At 39.7% G+C, this 22957-nt stretch overlaps 2 protein-coding genes across 6 annotated transcripts; one reads left to right on the top strand and one right to left on the bottom strand.

Moving 5' to 3' along the window:
* The first annotated feature begins 376 nt into the window (after positions 1-376).
* Positions 377-5113, top strand: LOC110041086 (carbohydrate sulfotransferase 11-like). Its single transcript, XM_089294947.1, has 3 exons — positions 377-621; positions 3298-3353; positions 3831-5113. Exons 1-3 carry the CDS (start codon positions 510-512, stop codon positions 4647-4649), a joined length of 987 nt encoding a protein of 328 aa, XP_089151073.1. The 5' UTR covers positions 377-509; the 3' UTR covers positions 4650-5113.
* Positions 4492-21579, bottom strand: LOC110041097 (uncharacterized). Of its 5 annotated transcripts, none has more exons than XM_089294903.1 (4): positions 21502-21546; positions 20138-20299; positions 10192-15505; positions 4492-4619 (listed from the first exon to the last, which is right to left on the bottom strand). In XM_089294903.1, the coding sequence occupies exons 2-3, from the start codon at positions 20238-20240 to the stop codon at positions 10197-10199; spliced, it is 5412 nt and encodes a 1803-aa protein (XP_089151029.1). In that variant the 5' UTR covers positions 20241-20299; positions 21502-21546; the 3' UTR covers positions 4492-4619; positions 10192-10196. The 5 variants fall into 5 exon arrangements, with proteins under 5 accessions (XP_089151029.1, XP_089151025.1, XP_089151026.1 ...); XM_089294899.1 differs by lacking the exon at positions 4492-4619 and adding an exon at positions 6466-9797; XM_089294900.1 differs by lacking the exon at positions 4492-4619 and adding an exon at positions 6466-6640.
* Between the last annotated feature and the right edge of the window lie 1378 nt (positions 21580-22957).

Genomic DNA, 22957 nt, shown 5'->3' with positions numbered 1-22957 from the left:
CTCAGTCTTCGCTGTATACGATCTGCTCCTCAGCGACCAGTTTTCCAAAATACCAAAACTTTCGAATTTAAATCACTATATTTGGAACCTCTTGTAAGCGACCACCTCTCCTAAGCGACTTCGACCACTTTTAGGCTAAAAGTTTGAAATTTTCTTTTGTTTTTAACCTCCCTTAAGCGATCAGTTGACAGATAATAGAGCGAAAACTGGATAGTAAGACGTTGTAACATAAGCGCGTTCCTGGTATTACAAGAGACGGAAATTTCTCAATGCGATGTACCGGATTGTTTCTCAAAATTGACTTTTTACACGAATAAAACATTTAAAACAAGGGAGAAGTCTCTGTAGTTACCATATGCTAATGAGCAAACTTTTGACCCAATACGGTCTAAGGTCTCGTAAGTGACCACCTCCTGTAAGCGATCACCTGAGCATGACGTTGTGGGTGGTCGCTTACGGGAGGTTCAACTCTATTTAATTCCGGCCTCGTCGAATCGTTGTTTGTAACGATGATGGCGATGAAACAATTATTCCTTTTGATTCTTCTTACTACTGGAATATTACTCATCCGTGTAGGATACGAATTGTATGCAAAGCAAATTAAGGTGAATGTCGCAATAGGTAAGCGTTTGTTTTGTCATCATGTGGGAGCCATGTTAATTTAATTTCTAAATAAGAACTAGAAGAACACACTTGGGTCTTGTGTTTTCTATGCCACAAGACCCCACCTTCTACTTTCAAGCAGATCAACCATACAACTCTATTATCCAAGACACATCTGGAATACAGTGAAAAATAACGCGAGAAACGAGTATAAATATTTCACGATATTTCTACTCCAGGACACAAGTTTAACAAATTTCATTTCCCGTGAACCTCTCGATCCTTCTGCCCGCCTCGAAGTCAAACTTGCGCGGAAGAAAATTGTTGGAAAATCTTTTTCTTATTGTATTGTGTAGTACAACAATAAAAGTTTATTCGCTATTTTTTTATTTCGTCTCCCTCCGAGGATTCGCCAAGATATTAACGCATCTAATTACATATATTTTATTTTTTTTAACGAATGATCGAGAGCTCGGTTTGTTCCCTCCATTGTCTCTTTATCAGTGAAAATACGCTTCGTACAAACCATGTCCATCTCTACAAATTTCTAAATTTTTCCCGCCATTAGAAAACTAACCTGTTTTCTTCAGGATATCGCCACGGGATTCTGCGTGAAATTTGTCAGTTGCAAACTTTGAAGTGAATGTAAATCCCTAAGAAGTCAATGATTTGCAATTGGAGCCACTCAATAAACATTGAAAACTGAACTGATTCACATGTTTGCCTTGCCGGAATACGAGGAGGACATAAGTGATTGATCTCATTTTAAACTTGCGGAAAGATCTAGTGGCTCCGACGGCTATTCTGGCCACAAATGTCCCCCACTGTCAGTTAGAAATTACGTTTTAAATTTTTTTAAAAGACATAAAATTAAGACCAGCGGTTAATTGGAAAGGCCTTTCAAGAACTGACTTAGGAGCCTGATCATTCACAGTTTTGAGCAAGGATTTCAACTCTTGTTTTTTCTTTCCGATATAAGGGTTATCCCATCGGTATTTTACTGCGACCAGAATGGTAAACAGACTTGAGTTTTTGTAATTTGTAGGCTAACTCGTTCAGACCGTCCCTCACAGGACAGCAATAATCGCAATATGTTTCGATAATAGCTCTTTATAGTAACATGATATAAGAGCACCTGTACTAGCTGAGGAGACAACTTTAGCAATATCTCATTAACATGTTTGGACCACGACAAATTTTGATCGATATAGACTCCTAAGGATTTGGTGGCCAAAGGTACTAGCAAGTCTCTGACTTGAGTCAATTAACATGCATTCGGTTTTGGTAATCTTTAGGCCTCATTTATTTACAATTAGCTATTCAAGGTTAGCTAGTTTTTTTACTGTTTATCACTGATTCAAGTTCTGGTCAAGCTACTGGTATATAGCAGTCGGACTAAGTTGAAGCTCTTTAATCAATGCCATACATTTAGCTAGCTAGCTTTCTTAAGAGAATCTTATCTATTGTGTCGAAACTCCATTTACAGCTCAACTGCGCAAGATAGATTCACTGCGTGAAAGCGTCGTCTCCAGGGCCGACAGCCGCTTACAAAATTGGTCCAAACAACTGCGATCTATTTTTCGATGCAAAATATGCTTTCGTGAGAGCTTTCTCTGTGTGTGTGTTAATGGAATGGGCTTTACATTGCAGTTTATCCCAAATGATCAACATTTTCTCACTATCATGCTGTACTTGCTGTAATATTACTATTTTCCTCTTTTCATTTTGTTTAGTTCTTCCTATGTATATTGCGTTTGTAAATTAATAATAATAATAAAAAACATTCTCTCACGCCGTTGAACGGTTACCCTGGATGCCAAAGGTTTTGTTTTTCTTTCTCGCGAGGAGCGGTGATTCCTCTAAATCCTGATACGCTGCGAGTGGAGATGCTTCGCCGCTCACTGATCGCGGCACCAACGCTAAAAGAAATCTCCGGGGTCCAGGGTAAATAAAGGTCAATTGTTTAACCTCAGAACCCAGGCAAAAATATTACGGTTTTTTTAATAATTTGTTTGCGCGCAATCGGCCCAAGATCACTCTGCCGACGAGCGGTATTTTGACGGACAAATGGCAGCTAGTTGCTACTTGTCAGACTTGTCTAACTCATTAGGTCACCGATACTTTCTCGACGTACTATGATAGTGGGGAATGGGTGCAAGAAGGAATTGACGAGCCAACTTTGAATTTCCGAGGTAAAGCTGCATGACTTGAAACAAATGCTTTGTGGCAATTACGCGGTGTGAAAGGCGTTGGGCTGTGAGTAGACTGACAAGAAATCTAAGCTTCAGCATAGCTGCATTCAGATTCCATGGAAGAGTTGTAACAGCAAAGAAATATTCAGCGGATTTGTTCTGCAATCATTTTTATATAAGGGAACGCTCTAATACTATCCAGGGCTGGGTTGTTCGAAGGCCGATTAACGCTAACTCAGGATTAAAAGTTAATCGAAGTAACAATTTTTCTTGTATAACAATGTTTTTCAATTCTTATGCTTTGGGAAGTTTGAAATTATTCAAACTCAAAACTGAAGGACAAACAATATAAACAGAAAAGCTCACCGAAAAAAAATACTACACTGAAATCAAAATTCTCGCCAATTCTAGGTTAGCTTAATCGGGCTTTGAACAACTTGGCTCAGTATTTTAACCCCTCCACATAACCGATAACACCTTGTGTGTTTTCGTTTCTTCGTAGGGCAAAGTCATGCTGAGCAGGCCACAAAAGAGGATTCAAATGTACAGACTATGCAGGTATGGCAGAAAAAAATGGAAACCGAGTGTAACTGAGAACTTGCAGTGGCAGATTACATTTTATAACATCCCACAGAAAATGAAGCCACTTAAAATATATACAAGAAAGCCTTCGTATATTCCCATCATGCTCTGCGCGTATTGTCGCATTTTTTGCGTTGGTCTCTGCATTTTCAATGGCATGGTATAAAATACGCTGTCTCGTGGAATAGCAGAGAATATTCCACTTGTTACTTGTATTGTTTTTGGTATACACACTCAACTAAAGGCTCTTGTGTACTCCGAGAAATTTAAGTGACTCGTGGGATATTAGACGGTATACCACTAGAAAGCATTGAATTATTAATATAACAGGAGCCTATCATTTGGACATGTGGACATATTTGGTTTGGAAACTTTATGATAATTTAGAAATACCTTGCTTTTAAGCAAAATATTAAAGGGGATCATAAAGAGGGTTTTCTTTCTTAATTTCAGGAATCATTAAGTTTTAACTCTAAGGGACAAAACGAGCGTAGAAAGCTGGTTGAGAAGTTCTGTGCAAAGACCGGCCACAGTGAGATGCCCGATCCGTTTCATTTAGCAGTGATTCCTTCTCTTCAAATCCTGTACTGTGTCATGCCTAAAGTTGCCTCCAGACAATTGAGGAGAATGCTGTATCGATTTAACACAGGTAGGGGGGAGTTGCGATTAAAAGCGTTTCCTCCCTACCAGCAGAAGCAGATCTTAGAAACATATTTCAAGTTCACGTTTGTTCGTGAGCCGTTTGAGCGAATCCTTTCTGCGTACAAAGACAAGTTTGTTTATCCAAGATTTCCCCGCTCAAAACTTCAACTTCACGGCACAGCAATTCTAAAAAGCGTTCGTCCAAACGCTTCCCAGAGCGCACTTGATAAGCTCGATGACATCTCTTTTCGTGAATTCATTGAATATTTAGTCACCAAAGGAAGTAACAAGAGTACACCTGTTATGGACTGGCACTGGGACAATTACGTCAACATTTGTGGAATGTGTGCCATCAACTATGACTTTATAGGTCATTACGAAACTTTTGATCAAGACATGGCAGATTTTAAAGAGGCTGCAGGGTTAACGCCCGAAGATGCAAAGAGATTCAATGCTCATTCCAACAATAAATCCAGTACCGCCTCCTCTTTGCTCAGTTATTACTCGCAGATTCCCATAGAATGGATCGACATCCTTGGTCGGTTGTTCAGAGCCAACTTTGAGATGTTTGGATACAACTTCCCGGGACCTCTTCAGAGTCTTTTTGAGAAAAAGAAGAGAGAACAGTGAGACGGAAAATCTGGTGACGTGACATACCCTCAACATGTTAGGACACATCCTGACTATTATTTTAGGAGCTTTTCCCTCAGAGAGCAGGCTATGTTGGGATATGTTCTGTAGAATTCAAACGAAATCAGGAGTTGTAACGAAGCGACATACAGTTCAACCCCATTAAACGGCCACCCTCAGGGAAATGGATAGTGGCCGCCTCAAGGGTCTGGCCGCTTAATAGAGGTAGAAACAATAGAAAGCCCCCATCGGGACTTTCATTACTGGCCGCCTAATAGGGGTGGCCGTTTAATGGGTGGCCGCTTAATAGGGGTTCGTCTGTGTGTTGTTTTCCCTACTTTGAAGTGATTAGGTAATTTCAGAAAATCCCTTCAAGGAAAACTACATTTTTTTTTCAAAGAAACGCCATTTTATTCTATAACAAATTTATGTCCTGTTGCCCAAAATCGTAAAGAAAAAAATAATATTGCGTTTGAGGCTTTTTGATGGGGTACAATTCACTGACACGAAGTCCGGTTGCTATTGCTATTGCAAAATTCAGGCAGAAGCCCTTAAATTGTTCGACGTCTTCAATCGTTAACGTTCCTTCGTTTCATTTTCTTACACCAGTTATACCGGTGGAAATCAAAGCTCTACCTTTTCTATAGTTTTCTGCTGGTTAAATTGTGTAAGTCCTATATGTGATTCTAAAGATAACTGAAGATAATTTTTTGGGGGGCTAACAAAGATTCTCTCTCTGAGATTATCAGGGAATTTAAGAAAACACGATAGCGACGCCGAGGACAACGTTTACAGTAACTGGAAAAGTTGCTTGTTAGGTGAGTTGAACGGCTGAACCCAGTCAAAAGATTACCTCGAAATCTCGCGATACTCTAAGGTCATTTAGTTTGTTTATCACGGTCAAAACTATTTCGAAACTGACTATGGAAAACAGGGTTAAATTTGTCAGAGAAATTTTAAAAATTAGCCCCTCGTGGTTCACGCTCTCTAGACCACGCAGAATTTGGTCATTTCACGTTGTTGTTTTGCGGAGGACCTAAAGGAAGTGTACTAAGCTGGAATAGTAGTTATAAAACAGGCCTTGGTTTGCATAAGTTGGGAGAAGAAATACAACGTGAAAATAGTGGTGACCTAAATCAGTAATAAGAAAATTTTTTTCACTTTATTTGTCTCGAGTAAAGACAGTCACTTTAGTTATCGAAAGGAACAGTTCACACTTCAAAAACTTCATCGTACAGATGTAGATATAAATATCTTTAGAAAACAGTCCTACGAAAATAAGCGCGCTGATTGGTGAAAAATCGTGTTTCTATTAAACAAATAGATTATGAGAGAGCGAACTTTATCTAAACTTTATCTAAATCCTCTTCACAGACACTTCGAAAACGCCAAGAAGCGGCCGTTATTTTGTTAACAAGCGCACACTGCTACGCTACTCACTGTCTATCACAGATTATATAATAACCCAAGTTATTCTCGCATTTTGATTGGTTCTCGCCTATGATCTATTAGAGGACAGACGCACGATTGACGTCATCATTACAAAGTTTTTTCCTTCCGTGTTTAAAAATGGCGGAAAGTTTTGAGAATTCAGATAATATTTTACAAGTATTGTCGATGCATTCAACAGGTACGAGAAGCATAGTCTAGCTAGAAGAAGAAAGATAAAGCCGTTTCGTTTTCAGAAAATGACTCACAAAAAATACTCGAGCAGTCTCAGTCGGCAGTTGAGCGAGACTAAACCCAACACAAAATTGGTCTTGGTAGGCCGAGAACCAGTGCGTTATCTCGAATTTAACAAACCCAATCTACAAAATGTTTATGAAATTAATTTATTTAAAAAATTCAACTTTTCTCAGTCTCAAAATAATTGTTGACACACTGATTCCTTCTTCTTCTTCTTCTTCTTCTTCTTCTTCTTCTTCTTCTTCTTCTTCTTCTTCTTCTTCTTCTTCCTGGGCGACTCACCTCCTTCAATTCTAAAGATTCTACTGAGCGTATAAATAAAAAACTACAAATTAAAATAAGGCTAAAATGTTATAATAAAAACTAAATAATAATAATAGCAATAATGATGATAATAATAATAATAATTTCATTGATGTCAGTAATGAAACATCAAGACATTAAAATCAGTTGAAATAAGAAAACACATAACCTTGCTTTCCGATGCGAATGTTTCAGTCCGTTTCAGGGCATAGCAACGAGCAAAGAACAGCTGACGGCCAATTGTATCGCAGCTAAAAGGTGTCTCCGACACTATTTCAAACTGATTTGAGAATCACCAACCACAGAGGACAAATTTCCACCGTCACTAACGCTCCTTTCCGTTCAAAATTCGAATCACCGAATGGCCTCCAGGTTGACTACGACCGCAAGTTTTCCGAGTGTATTTTTCAGCTTCCGCAATATATAAGTCGACATCCACGCTTTTCGGCTAACAGGGCTGCTCTGATGACAAAAACTGACTTGACTTATCGAGCATTGTCTTTAAGATTTGTAGATGTCGCAGTTCAATTCTGCTTTCGCTGTAAGTTTTCATTCCACTAGAAGCGACGCTCGAGTCAAGTTTGACAGTGGCGTGATTTTCCTGGACTAATCACAATTCTTTGCTACGCATAGCAACCAATGAGATTGCTTCATTTTGTATAGACAACAGATTACGTCAAATGGCTTTTTTTTCGCGTTCGCCAAAGTGGGCAAAGGCCGGCTTTCGAGTTATATTGAAAGATTTTGAAATAAACAAAGCTTTATCTGTAGTAGTTTGTTTCGTTATTATATAAAACAAATAGATTCCATGTTGCCGTGCGTCTGTTCAGTAACAGATCACAGAAGACGCCAAAATGTGGTAAGAACATCAGTGACACACTCGGCTATCGCCTCGCGTGCCACTTTTTTGTTCTTACCACATTTTGACGTCATCTGTGATCTATTACTGAACAGACGCACGGCAACATGGAATCTATAGTGAGTAGCTTAGCCAATCAGAGAACGGCACTCGTGATAGAATGCTGGTAGATTTATAATAAAACTTGATAGAAACCCGGTACATGTTTTCTATTTCTTAAATATAGCAGGACTAGATTAAAATCACATTAAATTTCAAACGCGTCATTATACTAACCTAATACGCACTAGTAGGTTATTTACAGGCCGAGCCGAGGATTGGGCTCATGATATGAACACCAAAATAGAGAGAACAAACACCGAGTAGTCACTCTTCTCCTTGGAGGCTTCATCGTATTCGCGTGCAAGCGGGCGTGTGAAGACTGGGTAGGGGAAAGTAACAGGCGAGAGAGAGCCTTTTGGAGAGCAGAAAGCCAGTTTCAACAGATTTTTTTAAGAAAGGCTGGCAACAGTTTCCAGCACTTTATACTTTGACGGATAAACACTAGAATTAATATTGGTATCATACAATATGCTACAAAATTTAAAATATTCTGTTGGCAGGATTCATAGCATTTCAAACTTTCGACAGTTTAGGGTGGCTCTCAACCCTTCCTACAACATTTTCTTAAACTTGGAAAAAGTCGTATTTTAACATGCTTATCACAATCAATGATACAAAATGGGGATTTCACTGAGATGGTTTGAATTATAAGCACAAAAAGCTAAATTTAAGGGTGCTTTTTTTACGGGTTAGATCTTTGTTATGGTACCCTATTATGCCATGAAGATGACTACAACGTGTTCATCAATTACCGGTCATTTGTGTGATGCCAATAGTCTAACATCACTTGATAAGTGTGGGAGTATTGACCCGTCAAATTTTAAGTATAACTGGTGAGTGTGCTGAGAACAGCCACCTTTACAGCTTATGATAACAATAATAGTCTTTATTAAAAACTCAGATTCAACACATCCCTTTCAATTTACAATAAAAAAGGGGTAATAAAAAAGATAAGAATACATTCAAATCTAAGAGTAAAATAGCTAAGAAATGGCTTAAAATCAAGAGGGAAATTAAATAAACTTAAAAAAGCAGTAATGTTAACGCTGTATGTAACGTTAGTATTGTAAAGTACGGGTATTCTAATAAAAAAAGGCGTCTATTTACAAAAATTCGTTTAAAACGCTCTGCCCTTACAAGTGGTAGAGCGAAGTTGTGGTCTCTCACACGGGTTGTGCGGGTAGGAGGCAGCAGGCTATGCAGTGGCCCCGTAGCCAAAGCCGTATTCTTGAAGCAATTTGGAGCTATGAAACCAAGATCGACATTTCATGTCCGCTCTTGCTCAGTCATGCGCTATCGAGCCAAAAAATCACTTATTGGAGACTCTATCAAGGTTTTAATTCTCGCTTTTAAGGTGACTGACAACAATTTCACTGCATAGCCTGTTTTTTTTTTCAGCTCCTCTAATTTGTGCAAAATTGTTTTTCACTTCTCGTACTTTAATCAAAAACTGACGGACAAAAATAAAAAGATTAAAACTGATTTTTCAGGCTGAAAAAATGAAATGAAGCGTCACGCCAACCCTGGATAAGCTGAGGGCCTACCTACATGGAGAAATATTGTGCCCCCATAACGAGTCACTCGAGACCTTTGATACATTTCGATACAGAGCTAACTGGAAACTGCTTAAATGAGAAATCACAAAATTGGTAAAAAGTGACCCTGGATGGAAAAGGAGCTGACTTTGAGTTAGTAGGAAGAAATAACCTTTTTTCATGCTGAGCGTGCGTCTGCTCGATGCAATCCACGTAAGGTTCCTCCACTTTCTCCCTCCCCCACCCCTTCTGGGGTCTTGTTACTCAGCTCAAAACATTTTTGTTATCGTAAGCTCTGAGAATGTAGTGTTACTTCCAGACAATATCTCCTACTTGATGATTTCCTATTATCTTATCACCTCTCTGAGGACAATATAGTGGGTTTTTTTTATCGGGAAATCAGGTATTGATCACTGCTACTGACTACTCACTCACTTACTGGTCACTTATCACTTCTCCACTGTTTTACAAATCAGTCTTGTGACGGAATTATTGACCGTTCGATTCAAGTTTTTTATATTCACACAACAAGCCAGGGGCTTGAAAATAAATAAGAATGGTAGTCCGTGGAGGCTATTTTAGATTTGACTACCTGGAAGACACGGCTGTTGTTTTGGGTTCACGCAAGAACGGAAAAATTACCCAGTCAGTCACAGACTGTCTCTGAAACAGAACATGAAAATAACTAATCAGTGCCTCTGTAACAGATTCGCTCGCCGAATAAATTAATTTGCTCCCTCATCTAAACAGGGTAAAATAACCTCAACTGCTTAACCTTCCCGTGAGAAGCAAGGTGCGATCATTCCGTCTGATGCACGAGGCTATTAACAGTTCAACGGTTTATAACAGCTGTGATAGCTGGCGAGAGTATAAATATACTGAAAATCTGACGAAACCGTCCTACATTTCAATGATTGAAGTCTCGTTGCAAATTGGCTACCACAATTTGGATCGCACTATTTGTATTGAAACGCAGTTTTTACAGGTTCAAGTTAAAGGTTATTGCCGGCTTGAGCCGAGCGAAATATCAGATCTTTTCTAATTCAAGGAAACTTACTCTTATTATTCTTGTTTTCCAAACTCGAACGTCACGTCATCTCCAATCAGTACAAATGGTGCCCATTCGCAAACCTTGGAAAAGCCGTTACCTCTCATCCATTTCATGGCCTGATGAAGAGATTCACTGGCACTCTCCCCTCGAACAAGATGCTCGTAGAAACGACACATCAGCTGCTCTGTAGCAGTGTCGCTTATTGCCCAAAGTGCCACCAGTACTGACCGTGCACCGGATCCTAAGAACGCCCGAGCAATTCCAATAACTCCCTCGGCTCTGATCTGTCCACGTGCACTATGACAGCAGCTAAGTACCACCAGTTTAGCTCGCAGTTGAGCCTGTGCAATGTCAGACATCATCAATAGGTAATCAGCTTCTTTTGGAATCTTATTGGAAGAGCGCACGGGAGAAAGGGCAATTTCTCCTCTTTCGGCATTTCCATGTGCAGCAAAATGAACCAGACCCACTGAATGTAATCTTTCAAGTACCGCCTGCTTTGTTGCATGTTGGCCTAACAAAGGCTGGACACCCAGCAGTCGCCCAATCATGGCTGCTTCATTTCCTGCATAGGGTAACCTGGAAAACTTCGTTTTGCTTCCCTTGTAACGCACTTTACCAACATCTGGATCCCCCACTACTAGGGCGCCAGTCTGATTGTGGTAGTCTGCAGGACTGTCCTGAATCAGCTTGAGAGTCGTCAAAGAAGGAACAATGCGAATCCTGAAAGTCTCGGATAAACACTTTCCATTTTCGTCGCTCAATGCCGCAAATGGAACTCGGTTCAAGGAAAGATCAGGAACAATCATGATTTCGCGTTCCTGTAGCAAGTCAGCTACAGAACCGATGAGCATTCTGTGACACAAAGAAAGTGGTGATTCGGGATTCTGACTCTCTTCGTTATCATCTTCTACAAGTCGCAAAGCCGAGAGGCCCTCATCTTGGTATGACTTCGGTTCTGGCTCAATGGGACTTAAAGAGCGATCTTCGCAATCTTCCTCGGGTAAAATACCAAAACTTCGAAAGTTTTTATCAAAGAATTCATCTAAACTACCAAGTGATTCTGTACCAACAATGCTCTCGTCTACTCTTTTTTTTCGAAAATGAATGACACCGCTTGTTTTGAGAATCCACAAAAACAAATGTTGAGCTTCGTAAGAAATGTACAAGCATGTACAGTTACGCTCCTTCTTCATAATATTCTCAATACCATACCATGTCTTTGGGTTAGCTGAGATTTGCCATTTAACGGAGTACTGAGTCGTCATCAAGTCAGCTAAAGCTCTTGCTTTTGCCAGCTCTAGAACATAAAGAGCATCGTTGGGACTCCCAAAAAAACAAACCAATAAACTAAGAGTCCGATAAGGAAAATCGTGAACGTCGGAAAACGATATTTTAAACTTATCGTTGTCTCTAAGAAAACCACGCAAACGCTCGCTTTTGTCCATACTCAGGAGCAGACAGTCAAAAGCCTCCTGGATCTTCCCTTGCAACAACTTTACCATTGAAAGGCTGCAATTAGATTGAATCTCGCCGCGAATGTTTCCAATATCTTGAGCAATTGAAAGTGCCTTCTCAAGGTAATCTTCAGCCTTGTCATATTCACCAAGAGATCGAAACACAGCTCCTAAGTTTCCGTAATCTACTATTTCTCCTTCTCTGTCACCAATTCCTATCCTGATCGCAAGTGCTTTCTGAATATATTCTTTTGCTCTGTCGTATTCACCAAGAGATTGAAACATAGTTCCTAAGTTTCCGTAATCTGCTGCTTCTCCTTTTCTGTCACCAATTTCAATTCTGATCGCAAGTGCTTTCTCAAGATATTCATTAGCTTTGTCATATTGACCAACACATTGATACATAACTCCTAAGTGGCCGTAATCCGCTGCTTCTCCTTTTCTGTCACCAATTTCAATTCTGATCGCAAGTGCTTTCTCAATATATTCTTTGGTTTCGTCATATTCACCAAGATATCTTAACAGAGTTCCTAAGTTTCCATAGCAGCTTGCTTCTCCATATCTGTCACCAATTTCTATTTGGGTGGCAAGCGCTTTCTCAAGGTATTCTTCAGCTTTGTCATATTGACCAAGAGATTTCGACAGAGATGCTAAGTTTCCATAGCAACGTGCTTCTCCTTGTCTGTCACCAATTTCTCTTCCGATTGCAAGTGCTTTCTCAAGGTATTTTTTAGCTTCGTCATATTCACCAAGCGACTGAAACACAGTTCCTAAGTTCCCGTAACACCTTCCCACTGCCCTTTTATCACCAATATCTATTGTCATAGCCAGTGCCTTCTCCAGATATCCTTTAGCTTTGTCATATTCACCAAGAGATTCAAACATCGCTCCTAAGTTGTTGTAATTTGCTGCTTGTCCTGCTCTGTCGCCAATTTCTATCCTGATCACAAGTGCTTTCTCAAGATATTCTTTAGTTTTGACATATTCACCAAGAGCTTCAAATACAGTTCCTAAGTGTCCGTAACAGCTTGCTTCTCCTTTTCTGTCACTTATTTTAATTCTGATTGCAATTGCGTTCTCAAGATGTTCCTTGGCTTTGTCGTATTCACAAAGAGACTTCAACACAGCCCCTATGTTTCCGTAACATGCTGCTTCTCCTGCTCTCTCACCAATTTCTATCCTGATCGCCAGCGCTTTCTCAAGATATTCTTTAGACTTGACATATTCACCAAGAGATTGAAATACAATTCCTAAGTTTTCGTAGTCTGCTGCTTCTCCTGCTCTGTCACAGGTTTCAATTCGTATCACAAGTGCTTTCTCAAGATACTCTTTGGCTTTGTTATATTTACCAAGAGATCCAAACACAACTCCTAAGTTTCCGTAACAGCTTGCTTCTCCTTTTTTGTCTCCAACTTCAGTATTGATGAGCAGTGCTTTCTCAAGATATTCTTTAGCTTTGTCATATTCACAAACTGATTGAAGCACGGCTCCTAAGTTTTCGTAATTTAGTGCTTCCCCTGCTCTGTCACCAGTTTCCACTGTGATTGCAAGTGCTTTCTCGTGACATTTTTTAGCTTTGTCATATTCATAAAGAGATTCATACAAAGTTCCTAGATTTCCGTAATCTTCTGCTTGTCCTTCTTTGTCACCGGTTTCTATTTTTATCTTAAGAGCTTTCTCAATATATTCTTTAGCGTTATCGTAATCACCAAGAGATTGAAATACGGTTCCTAAGTTTCCGTAATCTACTGCTTCTCCTTCTCTGTCACCAATTCCTATCCTGATCGCAAGTGCTTTCTGAATATATTCTTTTGCTCTGTCGTATTCTCCAAGAGATTGAAACATAGTTCCTAAGTTTCCGTAATCTGCTGCTTCTCCTTGTCTGTCACCAATTTCTCTTCCGATTGCAAGTGCTTTCTCAAGGTATTTTTTAGCTTTGTCATATTCACCAAGCGACTGAAACACAGTTCCTAAGTTCCTGTAACACCTTCCCACTCCCTTTTTATCACCAATGTCTATTGTCATAGCCAGTGCCTTCTCCAGATATCCTTTAGCTTTGTCATATTCACCAAGAGATTCAAACATCGCTCCTAAGTTATTGTAATCTGCTGCTTGTCCTGCTCTGTCGCCAATTTCTATCCTGATCAAAAGTGCTTTCTCAAGATATTCTTTAGTTTTGACATATTCACCAAGAGCTTCAAATACAGTTCCTAAGTGTCCGTAACAGCTTGCTGCTCCTTTTCTGTCACCAATATCTATTGTGATGGCAAGTGCTTTCTCGTAATATTCTTTAGCTTTGCCACATTCACCAAGGGATTGAAATACAGTTCCTAAGTTTACGTAATCTGTTGCTTCTCCTTTTCTGTCACTTATTTTAATTCTGATTGCAATTGCGTTCTCAAGATGTTCCTTGGCTTTGTCGTATTCACAAAGAGACTTCAACACAGCTCCAATGTTTCCGTAACATGCTGCTTCTCCTGCTCTGTCACCAATTTCTATCCTGATCGCCAGCGCTTTCTCAAGATATTCTTTAGACTTGACATATTCACCAAGAGATTGAAATACAATTCCTAAGTTTTCGTAGTCTGCTGCTTCTCCTGCTCTGTCACAGGTTTCAATTCGTATCACAAGTGCTTTCTCAAGATACTCTTTGGCTTTGTTATATTTACCAAGAGATCCAAACACAACTCCTAAGTTTCCGTAACAACTTGCTTGCCCTTTTTTGTCTCCAACTTCAGTGTTGATGAGCAGTGCTTTCTCAAGATATTCTTTAGCTTTGTCATATTCACAAACTGATTGAAGCACGGCTCCTAAGTTTTCGTAATTTAGTGCTTCCCCTGCTCTGTCACCAGTTTCCACTGTGATTGCAAGTGCTTTCTCGTGACATTTTTTAGCCTTGTCATATTCATAAAGAGATTCATACAAAGTTCCTAGATTTCCGTAATCTTCTGCTTGTCCTTCTTTGTCACCGGTTTCTATTTTTATCTTAAGAGCTTTCTCAATATATTCTTTAGCATTATCGTAATCACCAAGGGATTGAAATACAGTTCCTAAGTTTCCGTAATCTGCTGCTTCTCCTTCTCTATCACCAATCTCTGTTCTGATCACAATTGCTTTCTCAAGACATTTTTTAGCTCTATCATATTTACCAAGAGATTCAAGCAAAGTTGCTAAGTTCTCGTAACAGCTTGCTTCTCCGTTTCTGTCCCCAATTTCTACCATGATGGCAACTGCTTTCTCAAGATACTCTTCAGCTTTTTCATATTTACTAAGAGATTCAAACACAGTTCCTAAGTTCGCGTAGCAGCTTGCTTCTCCGTTTCTGTCACAAATTTCTATTCTGATGGCCAGTGCCTTCTCAAAATATTCTTTAGCTTTATCACAATCACTGAGACGATAACACATTGTTCCAAACTTCCCACAAGCGTATGCTTCTCCATCTCTGTGGCCTATTTCTCTCATGATATTTATTCCTTTCTTGTAAAGTTCTCTTGCTTCTGCATAATTAAATTGCTGTTCACAAATGTTGGCCAATGTTAAAGTAAGATTCCCTTCTTCGGCTGTTTTGCCACACTCGCGGTAAATTTCAAGAAGTTTCCAGCCGTATTTTGCTGTATTTGTATAATCAGTTGAAAGACAGTACGCCATGAACATTGTTTTATAGATGGCAATGTTAACTGAATTGAAAATGTAGTCTTCTTTTTTGAGTACTTCATTATTTAGGAAAATCAAACATTCTTTGCAGACCTCAATGGCTTTGAGACCACGACCAGTGTTAAGAAGGAAAGTAGCAACAGCCAAGCCAATACAGATGGCTTGTAAAATGTCTTCTATGTTGTTCATATCTTCCTTGTCTACAAATCCTGCAAAAAGATAACCTGAAGAATCATGTTTTATGCTTCTTTAGTTTTTTCCACTCAGGTGTCAAATAAGTGCCAGCATGCTGTGGACTAGCGACCATCTACAGAAGAGCAGAAATACCAACAGTCGCTTAATGCTACGTAAACCAGGACAAGCTCCGTCGCGACTAAAACTTTACCTTACTTTGCCTTCGCATCATTAGGAAATAGACTAAAGCAAATGAATGTCTGAAAAACGAAGACCTAAGATCTAATACCGAAGACTTAAGACCATACCTGCCAACCCACAGAGTACAAAAACCTGGAGACAGTGCGAAATCTTTGCATTGTAAGAATATAATTTTCGGCAATATCTGAATACTCTCCGAAAATCATCCGAAGGCCCTCCGAACGTTCCCGACGTCTCGAAAATAACGAAATTGATGAAAAAAAATTAAAGAGAGCCACAGTAGGTAGTTCCCGGAAGATTTGATGAAAAATTTGGAGACTTCCGGGAACACCGGGAGAGTTGGCAGGTCTGTAAGACCCCCTCTGAATCTCAAAAACGAAGACCGAAGATCCCCCTTTGAATTTCAAAAACAAAGACCTAAGACCCCCTCTGAATCTCAAAAACGAATCTAATTCCATTTCTACATGTGCAAGTTTTGACGCTAACACTCACGCTATTTTATGTACGTCAACCGCCACCAATTTTGACGGCTTTACGCGGGCAAACGGCTTGCTAAACGGCTTACTTTGCCGTTGTAAGCCGTTTGGGTGAACTGATTCGTGAACTCGCGGATCCACTTGGCTATCATGGACATTCATAAATTGCCCTTCAAGATCCACTCGGCTATCGCCTCGTGGATCCCCAGATACTTTGACAATGTTATGACGAATAACAGGACAGACGCATGAAAAACTGACGTCAATTTGTTAATTCACGGTTTTCAAAGGAGAGGAGAATAACTGATGATGAGAGTACGAGGACGTAGTGCTTTTATAGTTGTTGTATAAATGTGTGGTCTGCATGACAAGGTACTGAAACATTTACGTGCCGACTGGGACATCCAACACGACGACACCTCAAGTTTGAATGGGGTCCACCGTTGCGAGGAAAGGAGAGTAGTTGCTCTAGACGTCTACTTTAAGCATTGTCAAAGAAACCACCCAGCGTCAGAGTCAGACCGCGAAGTTTAGTGAAATGGAAGTTATGGCCAGTAAACAAAGTGAGAAGTAAACGTTCTCCGAATCCAAGTACATAAACAGGGCCAAGAAGGAAAGAATACTGATGCCCAATTTATCGAATTGATACCTCAATAATTCCAACTTATAAGGAATTTAACAGTGGTTTTACAAAGTATAGAAACTGAAACAAAAAGAGGAATTCGAGCAAGTGTACCAATAGTATTGGCAAGCATGGTGTGCAAAAATAGGCCAACTGCATTCAAATAAAAAGGTTAAGTTACTGGCTGGTTTGGTGTGGTGGGTATAGGATTAGGTTGTTTTCCCTGCTGCAATGGGTGGTCCACATTTATTATATCATAGTTACAGTCTCTAACAGATTAAACTTTCCTCTCTAGGAAGAAAAGGAAAACCTTAGGTTTTCGGGCCTGATTTGGGAGAGAAGTAATTGATACTCTGGCTATAAAAAGAAACGGTTGCTCATAGGAAATGGTGGATTCCAGTTAGTAGCTGTTTTTGGATTTGTATTTATGAGCGCTTAATATTCCACCAACCAATTATTACCTTTACCAAACATGTCTCCTACGTGATTACAGCATTAGCAAAACGTGTGCTGGTGTCTCATTGGGATGTTTGCAGTGGTCACGTGCTGGCGAGGTTTTGGTGTTTATTTGCATAATTTGTTGTTGCTATGAATGCTTTTGTACTGAAGATCTCTTATCTTAATTCCTATTGGAATTGATCTTGAAGAGCGATTCATGAATGGTTTTCACGTCCTTTAATGAAACTTTGATTCTTTAGATGCTGCTCAACAATCAAGGCTGTAGCCAGAAAAAAATTATGATTGAGGCAATGTCCATGAAAAAATTATGACTGAGGCACTGCTCATGGTTGTATTCTCTTCCTGTATGTATTTAGCAGCCTTTCTACTTTTCCCTTTCAAAAAAGAAACTGCCGGAACGAAAAAACTGCTGAGGCAAGTGCCTTGGTTTCCTCATACTGGCTACGGCCTTGACAATTGATCTCACCGATGGACAACGCGAGCACAGAGCGTTCTTATTTGCCAGTAGCTTCAGAATTGTTGACACGTTTCGTGTTCAATTGTTTCATCTTTTGACTGAAAGTTGTCTAGTATCGCAGTATCACAGTTTCCCAGTCTTTAGGAATTGCAGCAATCACGAGTGTTTCGAAATTAATAAGGTGTACGGTAGTGTCAACTCAATATACAAATAGATTCATGCAAAGCAACCAAAGAAAACATGTCGTGCAGGCCGGTGGGTTACATCCTTACATTCTTCGCTTAATACAGACGAGATGGCGTCCTACCAGCTTTCAAAATCATAGCCATCTTGTTGTTGACTTCTTGTTGGAATTCTGCTTTCAGTTTCCTACGGTAGAAAGCCTGGCGCGCTTTGTTTAAGACAAACGACGCAACTTTTAAAACCCAGCACCTGCTGATAGTTTCAGTACATAGAGCGTGAAGGATAATCCGAGTATATTCATTGTGTCAATAGACATGATATGACAAAACTAAGTTGGAAAAGAGTGCTATCGAAGAATATCGGTAACGTCACGTATTGTTATTTGTGTGCCCGCCAGAGGACTATTGGCTGCAAAGAGTTCTTTTGTTTCATTGCCTGGAAATATGACTACCAAATACAATATTTGTAAAACATACCATATATTTTCTTAATTTCGGTATACGAACCTGCCATCATCGGACTAAAATAATTGTGAATAAAAAGCAGTTCTTGGAGAAGACTCCATTTGTGGTTGCAGTGGATTCCAGTTGTGCATGGTCTCAAAGATCAGATGGAAAGATGCCAGACTTTTTAAAGTCTGGATACCTTAAAAGGTATCCCGGTAGATTACACACTCAAATGACATACGAAAATGAAATTTTTACAAGTGTGCAAATGTTTATATATAGCATTCTTTTTGCCACAGATGGCAAGTCTCAGTCTTTCAAGTCATGGGGTCTCCCTTATCTGAAGCGTCAGTGTAATGCGGGTTGTTGTTGAAGACAAGACTCCACCACCATCTGGCTTTCAGCCCCATGCACTGGAGACAAAACCTCTCAACTCTTAGGATTTTTCAAACGAAAGCTCTGTAGATAATCCACAAACTCCAACATTGAAACAAAAGTGCGCTCGAAAAAACCGAAATTGTCTTTTACACCAACAACAAAAATAAAGTACAACGGTTGAACAAATTGCATGTTGTCCATGTTGTCTTCAAGTTCAGTTCCGGTTGTCAATCGGCGTGTATTTTGGCAAAACAGGTACGACTCTTTTCATCCGAGCTCAGGAACATGCCACTTGATTTTTCGCGTGAAAAAGACAATTTCATAGAATCAGTCCTTAACAACACCACAGTTTTAAACTGCGACCATAACTAGAATTTTCTTCTATACAAAGAGCCATGTTATATCAAACGTCCAACACTTCTTTCATTAACAACGAACTGAAATCCAGCAGAAACTTCGCATGTTTTCAAGAGTATCCCATTTTCTTTCGTCTCTTAACTGCTGCTCACACTCTATTTAAGAACCACCTCCCTCATTTTCCCTTGTAACAGATCGTGAAATCACAGAGCTAAACCGCATCGAGTTTGCCATAAATTTCGCTTTGTAATTTTATGAATATCAAAACTAAACATTATTCTCGACTGGGAGGGCGAACAATACAAGATTAACTACGTGTCACAGTCAAGTTCCCTTTGGAAAGTGAAAACTGCGGAAAATTCGGGTGTTTCCCGAAATTCCAAGAAAACAGATAACACGGATGCATTTGGCCGTACACCAGACGAGTTAAAAAATATAGCGGAATTACATTGGTAGGAACATACAAATATGAACCCTTCTGCAAGCGGGATGTGGGAAGCTTTCAAAGCTTTTAAACTTAATTTACAGTGATACACGTCGGTGAAAATTGCCTAGTTTGACGCGCCGTCGACGCCCGCGTTATTCATTCGAAGAGAATCGTACAAAGTTTTGTTGGCACTAAATCGACAGATACGAACGACGTTCATTGGGGCTAATGCAACATGTGTCCGATCGATTAAATTTGAGGTTGATTTTTAAAGTAATGTTGCTTGCAAAGAGCATCCCAAAACTGTTTTCGTTTTCGTCCTTACAGTAAGGCCGGTAGTGTAGCCGAAACATTTGGGGTTTCTTGATTTATTATGATGGCCTACTTTCAAGCCTGAATGCGGGCAATTCTAATAACCTGTTGAAAAAAGAGACATGACAATGGTAGCACTTGCTAAGCAGGTCACCAATAGACTGCTAACAGATTAGCGCAAGAAGGGGATTTGATTCGGGAACTCCGCACCTTTAAAACTAAGCCTCAAGTTTTTTTTAGCAAGTTTTCATGAAAGTTTTCACGAATGAGCAAGACGGATATGCTAAGTTATATCGATAGAAGCCGAGATTAGACGCTGTTGTAAAGAAGAAAATAACAGCTAACTTACTGTTGTGCAGTAGCTTGTAAACAGCTGTCCGCTCTCCTCGAGCATTAAGAAAGACTGAAGTGGGGCGTCGGTGTGTTACTGTTAATAATTGTGTTCCTCGCATAAATTATCCATGCATTAACACCATTTCAGTTTCACAGCAGCTGAAGAGCAAGGCGGAAACTAAAGAAAGAAATTGCTCTCTGTAAGGGATCTTTAATTTGTATGAGGCAATTTATGACCTTCTCTATGTTCACAGAGAAATAAAAACAGGCCGCCGCAAGGAAAAATTTTCTCGCGACCAATGTTGTTCCATACTGTTGTTAATTGCTGACCCTGCGACTGACTAGCTTTTGAATTTCAAAGTATATATTAGAAGCTTATTAGAGGAAAATCTCACTTTAACGAGATCGAAGCCGTGAATTTACTGTTTGCGTCAGTTACTACGTAATGTAGTTTGCGCAGTCCGATCGTTGATATGCTTCCTTATTTCCATTATAACAGGTCGAGAGAAGCTTTAAGTTTGGAATTACTCTGAGCCACATTTTTTTATTCTCAACTGGTTAAGATAAAAGCCACAAAATAAAACATTCCTTGTACTAAACTCGCATTGCAAAGGGTGGAAAGTGAAAACTACAAAACACTCGACATATTTCCTGAAATTCCGAGAAAAGCCATTTTCAATACGCAGGTTTGGCGGAATGCGGGATGAAAAATTCCTCAATGAGCGTCACAGTTTAACTAATATGATAACTAGGAAGGAGTGAGGCATAAGCTCAAAGAGCTAATGAGGGTCTGCGTAACAGAAACGTGTCTTTCATTACTAGCTATATCTTTAGTGCACTATACCTCGCTTGCAATACGCGCGGGTCTAAATTGTCTTGTCCGATTTTCCGTCAACTCCTGAGTTATTCCTGTTATTCATTCGAACAGAATCTGATAAAGTTTTACTGGGGCTAAATCAAGCCACGTCCGAACAATGGAATTCGAGAATGACTGGTACAGTAATTTTCCTTGCGCAAAACATCCCAACACTGTTTCAGTTTTCGTCGGTAGAGCATTTGAGTGTGCCAAGAGAAAAATCATTTTCTCTTGGGTGTTCTTTGTTTATCGTGGTCTACTCTCAAGCCTGAAAGTGGGGGATTCTAATAACCTGTCAAAAGGGACGATTAGCACTTGCTAAAGCAGGTCGACAATAGAGTCTTAGCTGACTAGCGCTAGAAAGGAAATTTCATTCAGGAGCTACGCGCCTTTAAAACTAAGCCGCAACATTATTAGAGCAGGTTTTCATGATACCTCGAATAAGCAGTAAGACGGATATCCTAATTTGTATCAGTAGAAGCCGAAATAATGCACTGTTGTAAAGAAAATAACGACTAACTTACTGTTGCGCGGTAGTCTGTGTACACTTCGTCCGCTCTCCTCAAGCACTATGAAAACGGTTGAAAGAGGGTCGTCGGTGTGTTACTGTCAATAATTATGTTCCTCGCATAAATTATCCATGTCTTAAAACCATTTCAGTTTCACAGCAGCTGACGTGTCAAGCAAAAACAACAACGAAAAAGAAATAGCTGTCTACAAGGAATTTTTGTATGAGGAATTTAATGAGGATTTTTATGACCCGACGAGAACAGACCGCACGAGGAGTAATTTTCTCGCGAATAATGCTGTGATTGATACTGTTATTGTCTGACCCTGAGACTGAATAGCTTTTAAATTTCAAAGTATTAGAGGAAAATCTCACTTTAACGAGATCGAGGCCATGAATTTACTGTGTGCGTCAGTCCCGACAAAAAATAGTTTGTACAATTCGATCGATGACTGACTCACTCATTTCTATTATATTGTGACAGGCCGTAAAAAGTTTCCAGTTTGGAATTAGTCTGGGCTAGATTTGACTTTATTCTCAGCTGGTTAAGATACCAGGAACAAATAAGGGATTAGTTGTACTTACCAAAGTGAAGATCGCTTTGGAGCTCATTGGAAAGCAGGGAAAATGAAAATTATGGGAATAATCGTCGTGTTTCTTGAAATTTCTTGAATTAGAGAAAAAACGTCGGCGGTTACGAGAGCTTGAACAACGAGCAGCTCAGTCGAAACCATAGCGACGAAAACCAAAAAGGAAACGCCGAAAGAAGAAAGGCGAATGACACTGACAAAGAAATACACTTCCCGTGAAATTAACTGACCAGATTATCGATTGTGCCATGTTTATGTCGTATCACTATATGGCAATGTAGTCTTGAGGAAGATCCGAGCCTTCTGATTGTTTTTTTCTTTGTTCGTTTCCGTGGAAGTGGTCATAAGGCATGTATTTTTAGTTTTCGAAAGCCGGCAAATTCAAAATTTTCAACCAAAACCTGTTATATACTTAATTACCTACTAACCTAGCTTGCTCGCGCCGTACTGTGGAATATTGGCCCTCGGTTTTTTTTACACGGACCTCACTATGCTCGGTCCATACTGCCACGGCCTCGAGCCCATATTCCCCAGTACGGCTCTCGCGCTTGGTCATAAAGAGGTTTTAAAATATCTTTTGAGACAACTGGTATATTCAGAGAGACAATTGTTAACATGCAATAATGTTCATTTCGATTCGACTACCAGTTCCTGTGCGTGCTAACACAACAGCTAGCACAACATGTAATTTCTGATAATTGGTATGGACATAAATTGGCCGGCTGACCAACGCAACCATGGGGTTGGGTAGTAAAGTCAAAATTGAGTGTCAAGAGTAATTTGCATTTGTTTTGATGAGAGGAAACGCTACAAAAAAAAACAAAAAAACATCCGAGCATCTCTTGTCCAAAATGAGACCGAAATTCACGCGGCATCATGAGC

Source organism: Orbicella faveolata, unplaced genomic scaffold, assembly GCF_042242905.1.
Source record: "Orbicella faveolata isolate gen_17 unplaced genomic scaffold, um_ofav_v1 contig_25, whole genome shotgun sequence".
NCBI classification, from domain to species: Eukaryota; Metazoa; Cnidaria; class Anthozoa; order Scleractinia; family Merulinidae; genus Orbicella; species Orbicella faveolata.
Note: the sequence above shows the minus strand (reverse complement) of the source record. Positions and strands in the feature narration are given on the sequence as shown.

Coding starts and splice junctions, on each gene's coding strand:
- LOC110041086 (XM_089294947.1), top strand. CDS start 510: ATGATGGCGATGAAACAATTATTCCTTTTGATTCTTCTTACTACTGGA. Junction 622..3,297: donor TAAGGTGAATGTCGCAATAG/GTAAGCGTTTGT, acceptor GTTTCTTCGTAG/GGCAAAGTCATGCTGAGCAG. Junction 3,354..3,830: donor CAAATGTACAGACTATGCAG/GTATGGCAGAAA, acceptor TCTTAATTTCAG/GAATCATTAAGTTTTAACTC.
- LOC110041097 (XM_089294903.1), bottom strand. CDS start 20,240: ATGCGAGGAACACAATTATTAACAGTAACACACCGACGCCCCACTTCA. Junction 15,506..20,137: donor TTACAAGCTACTGCACAACA/GTAAGTTAGCTG, acceptor ATCTTTTTGCAG/GATTTGTAGACAAGGAAGAT.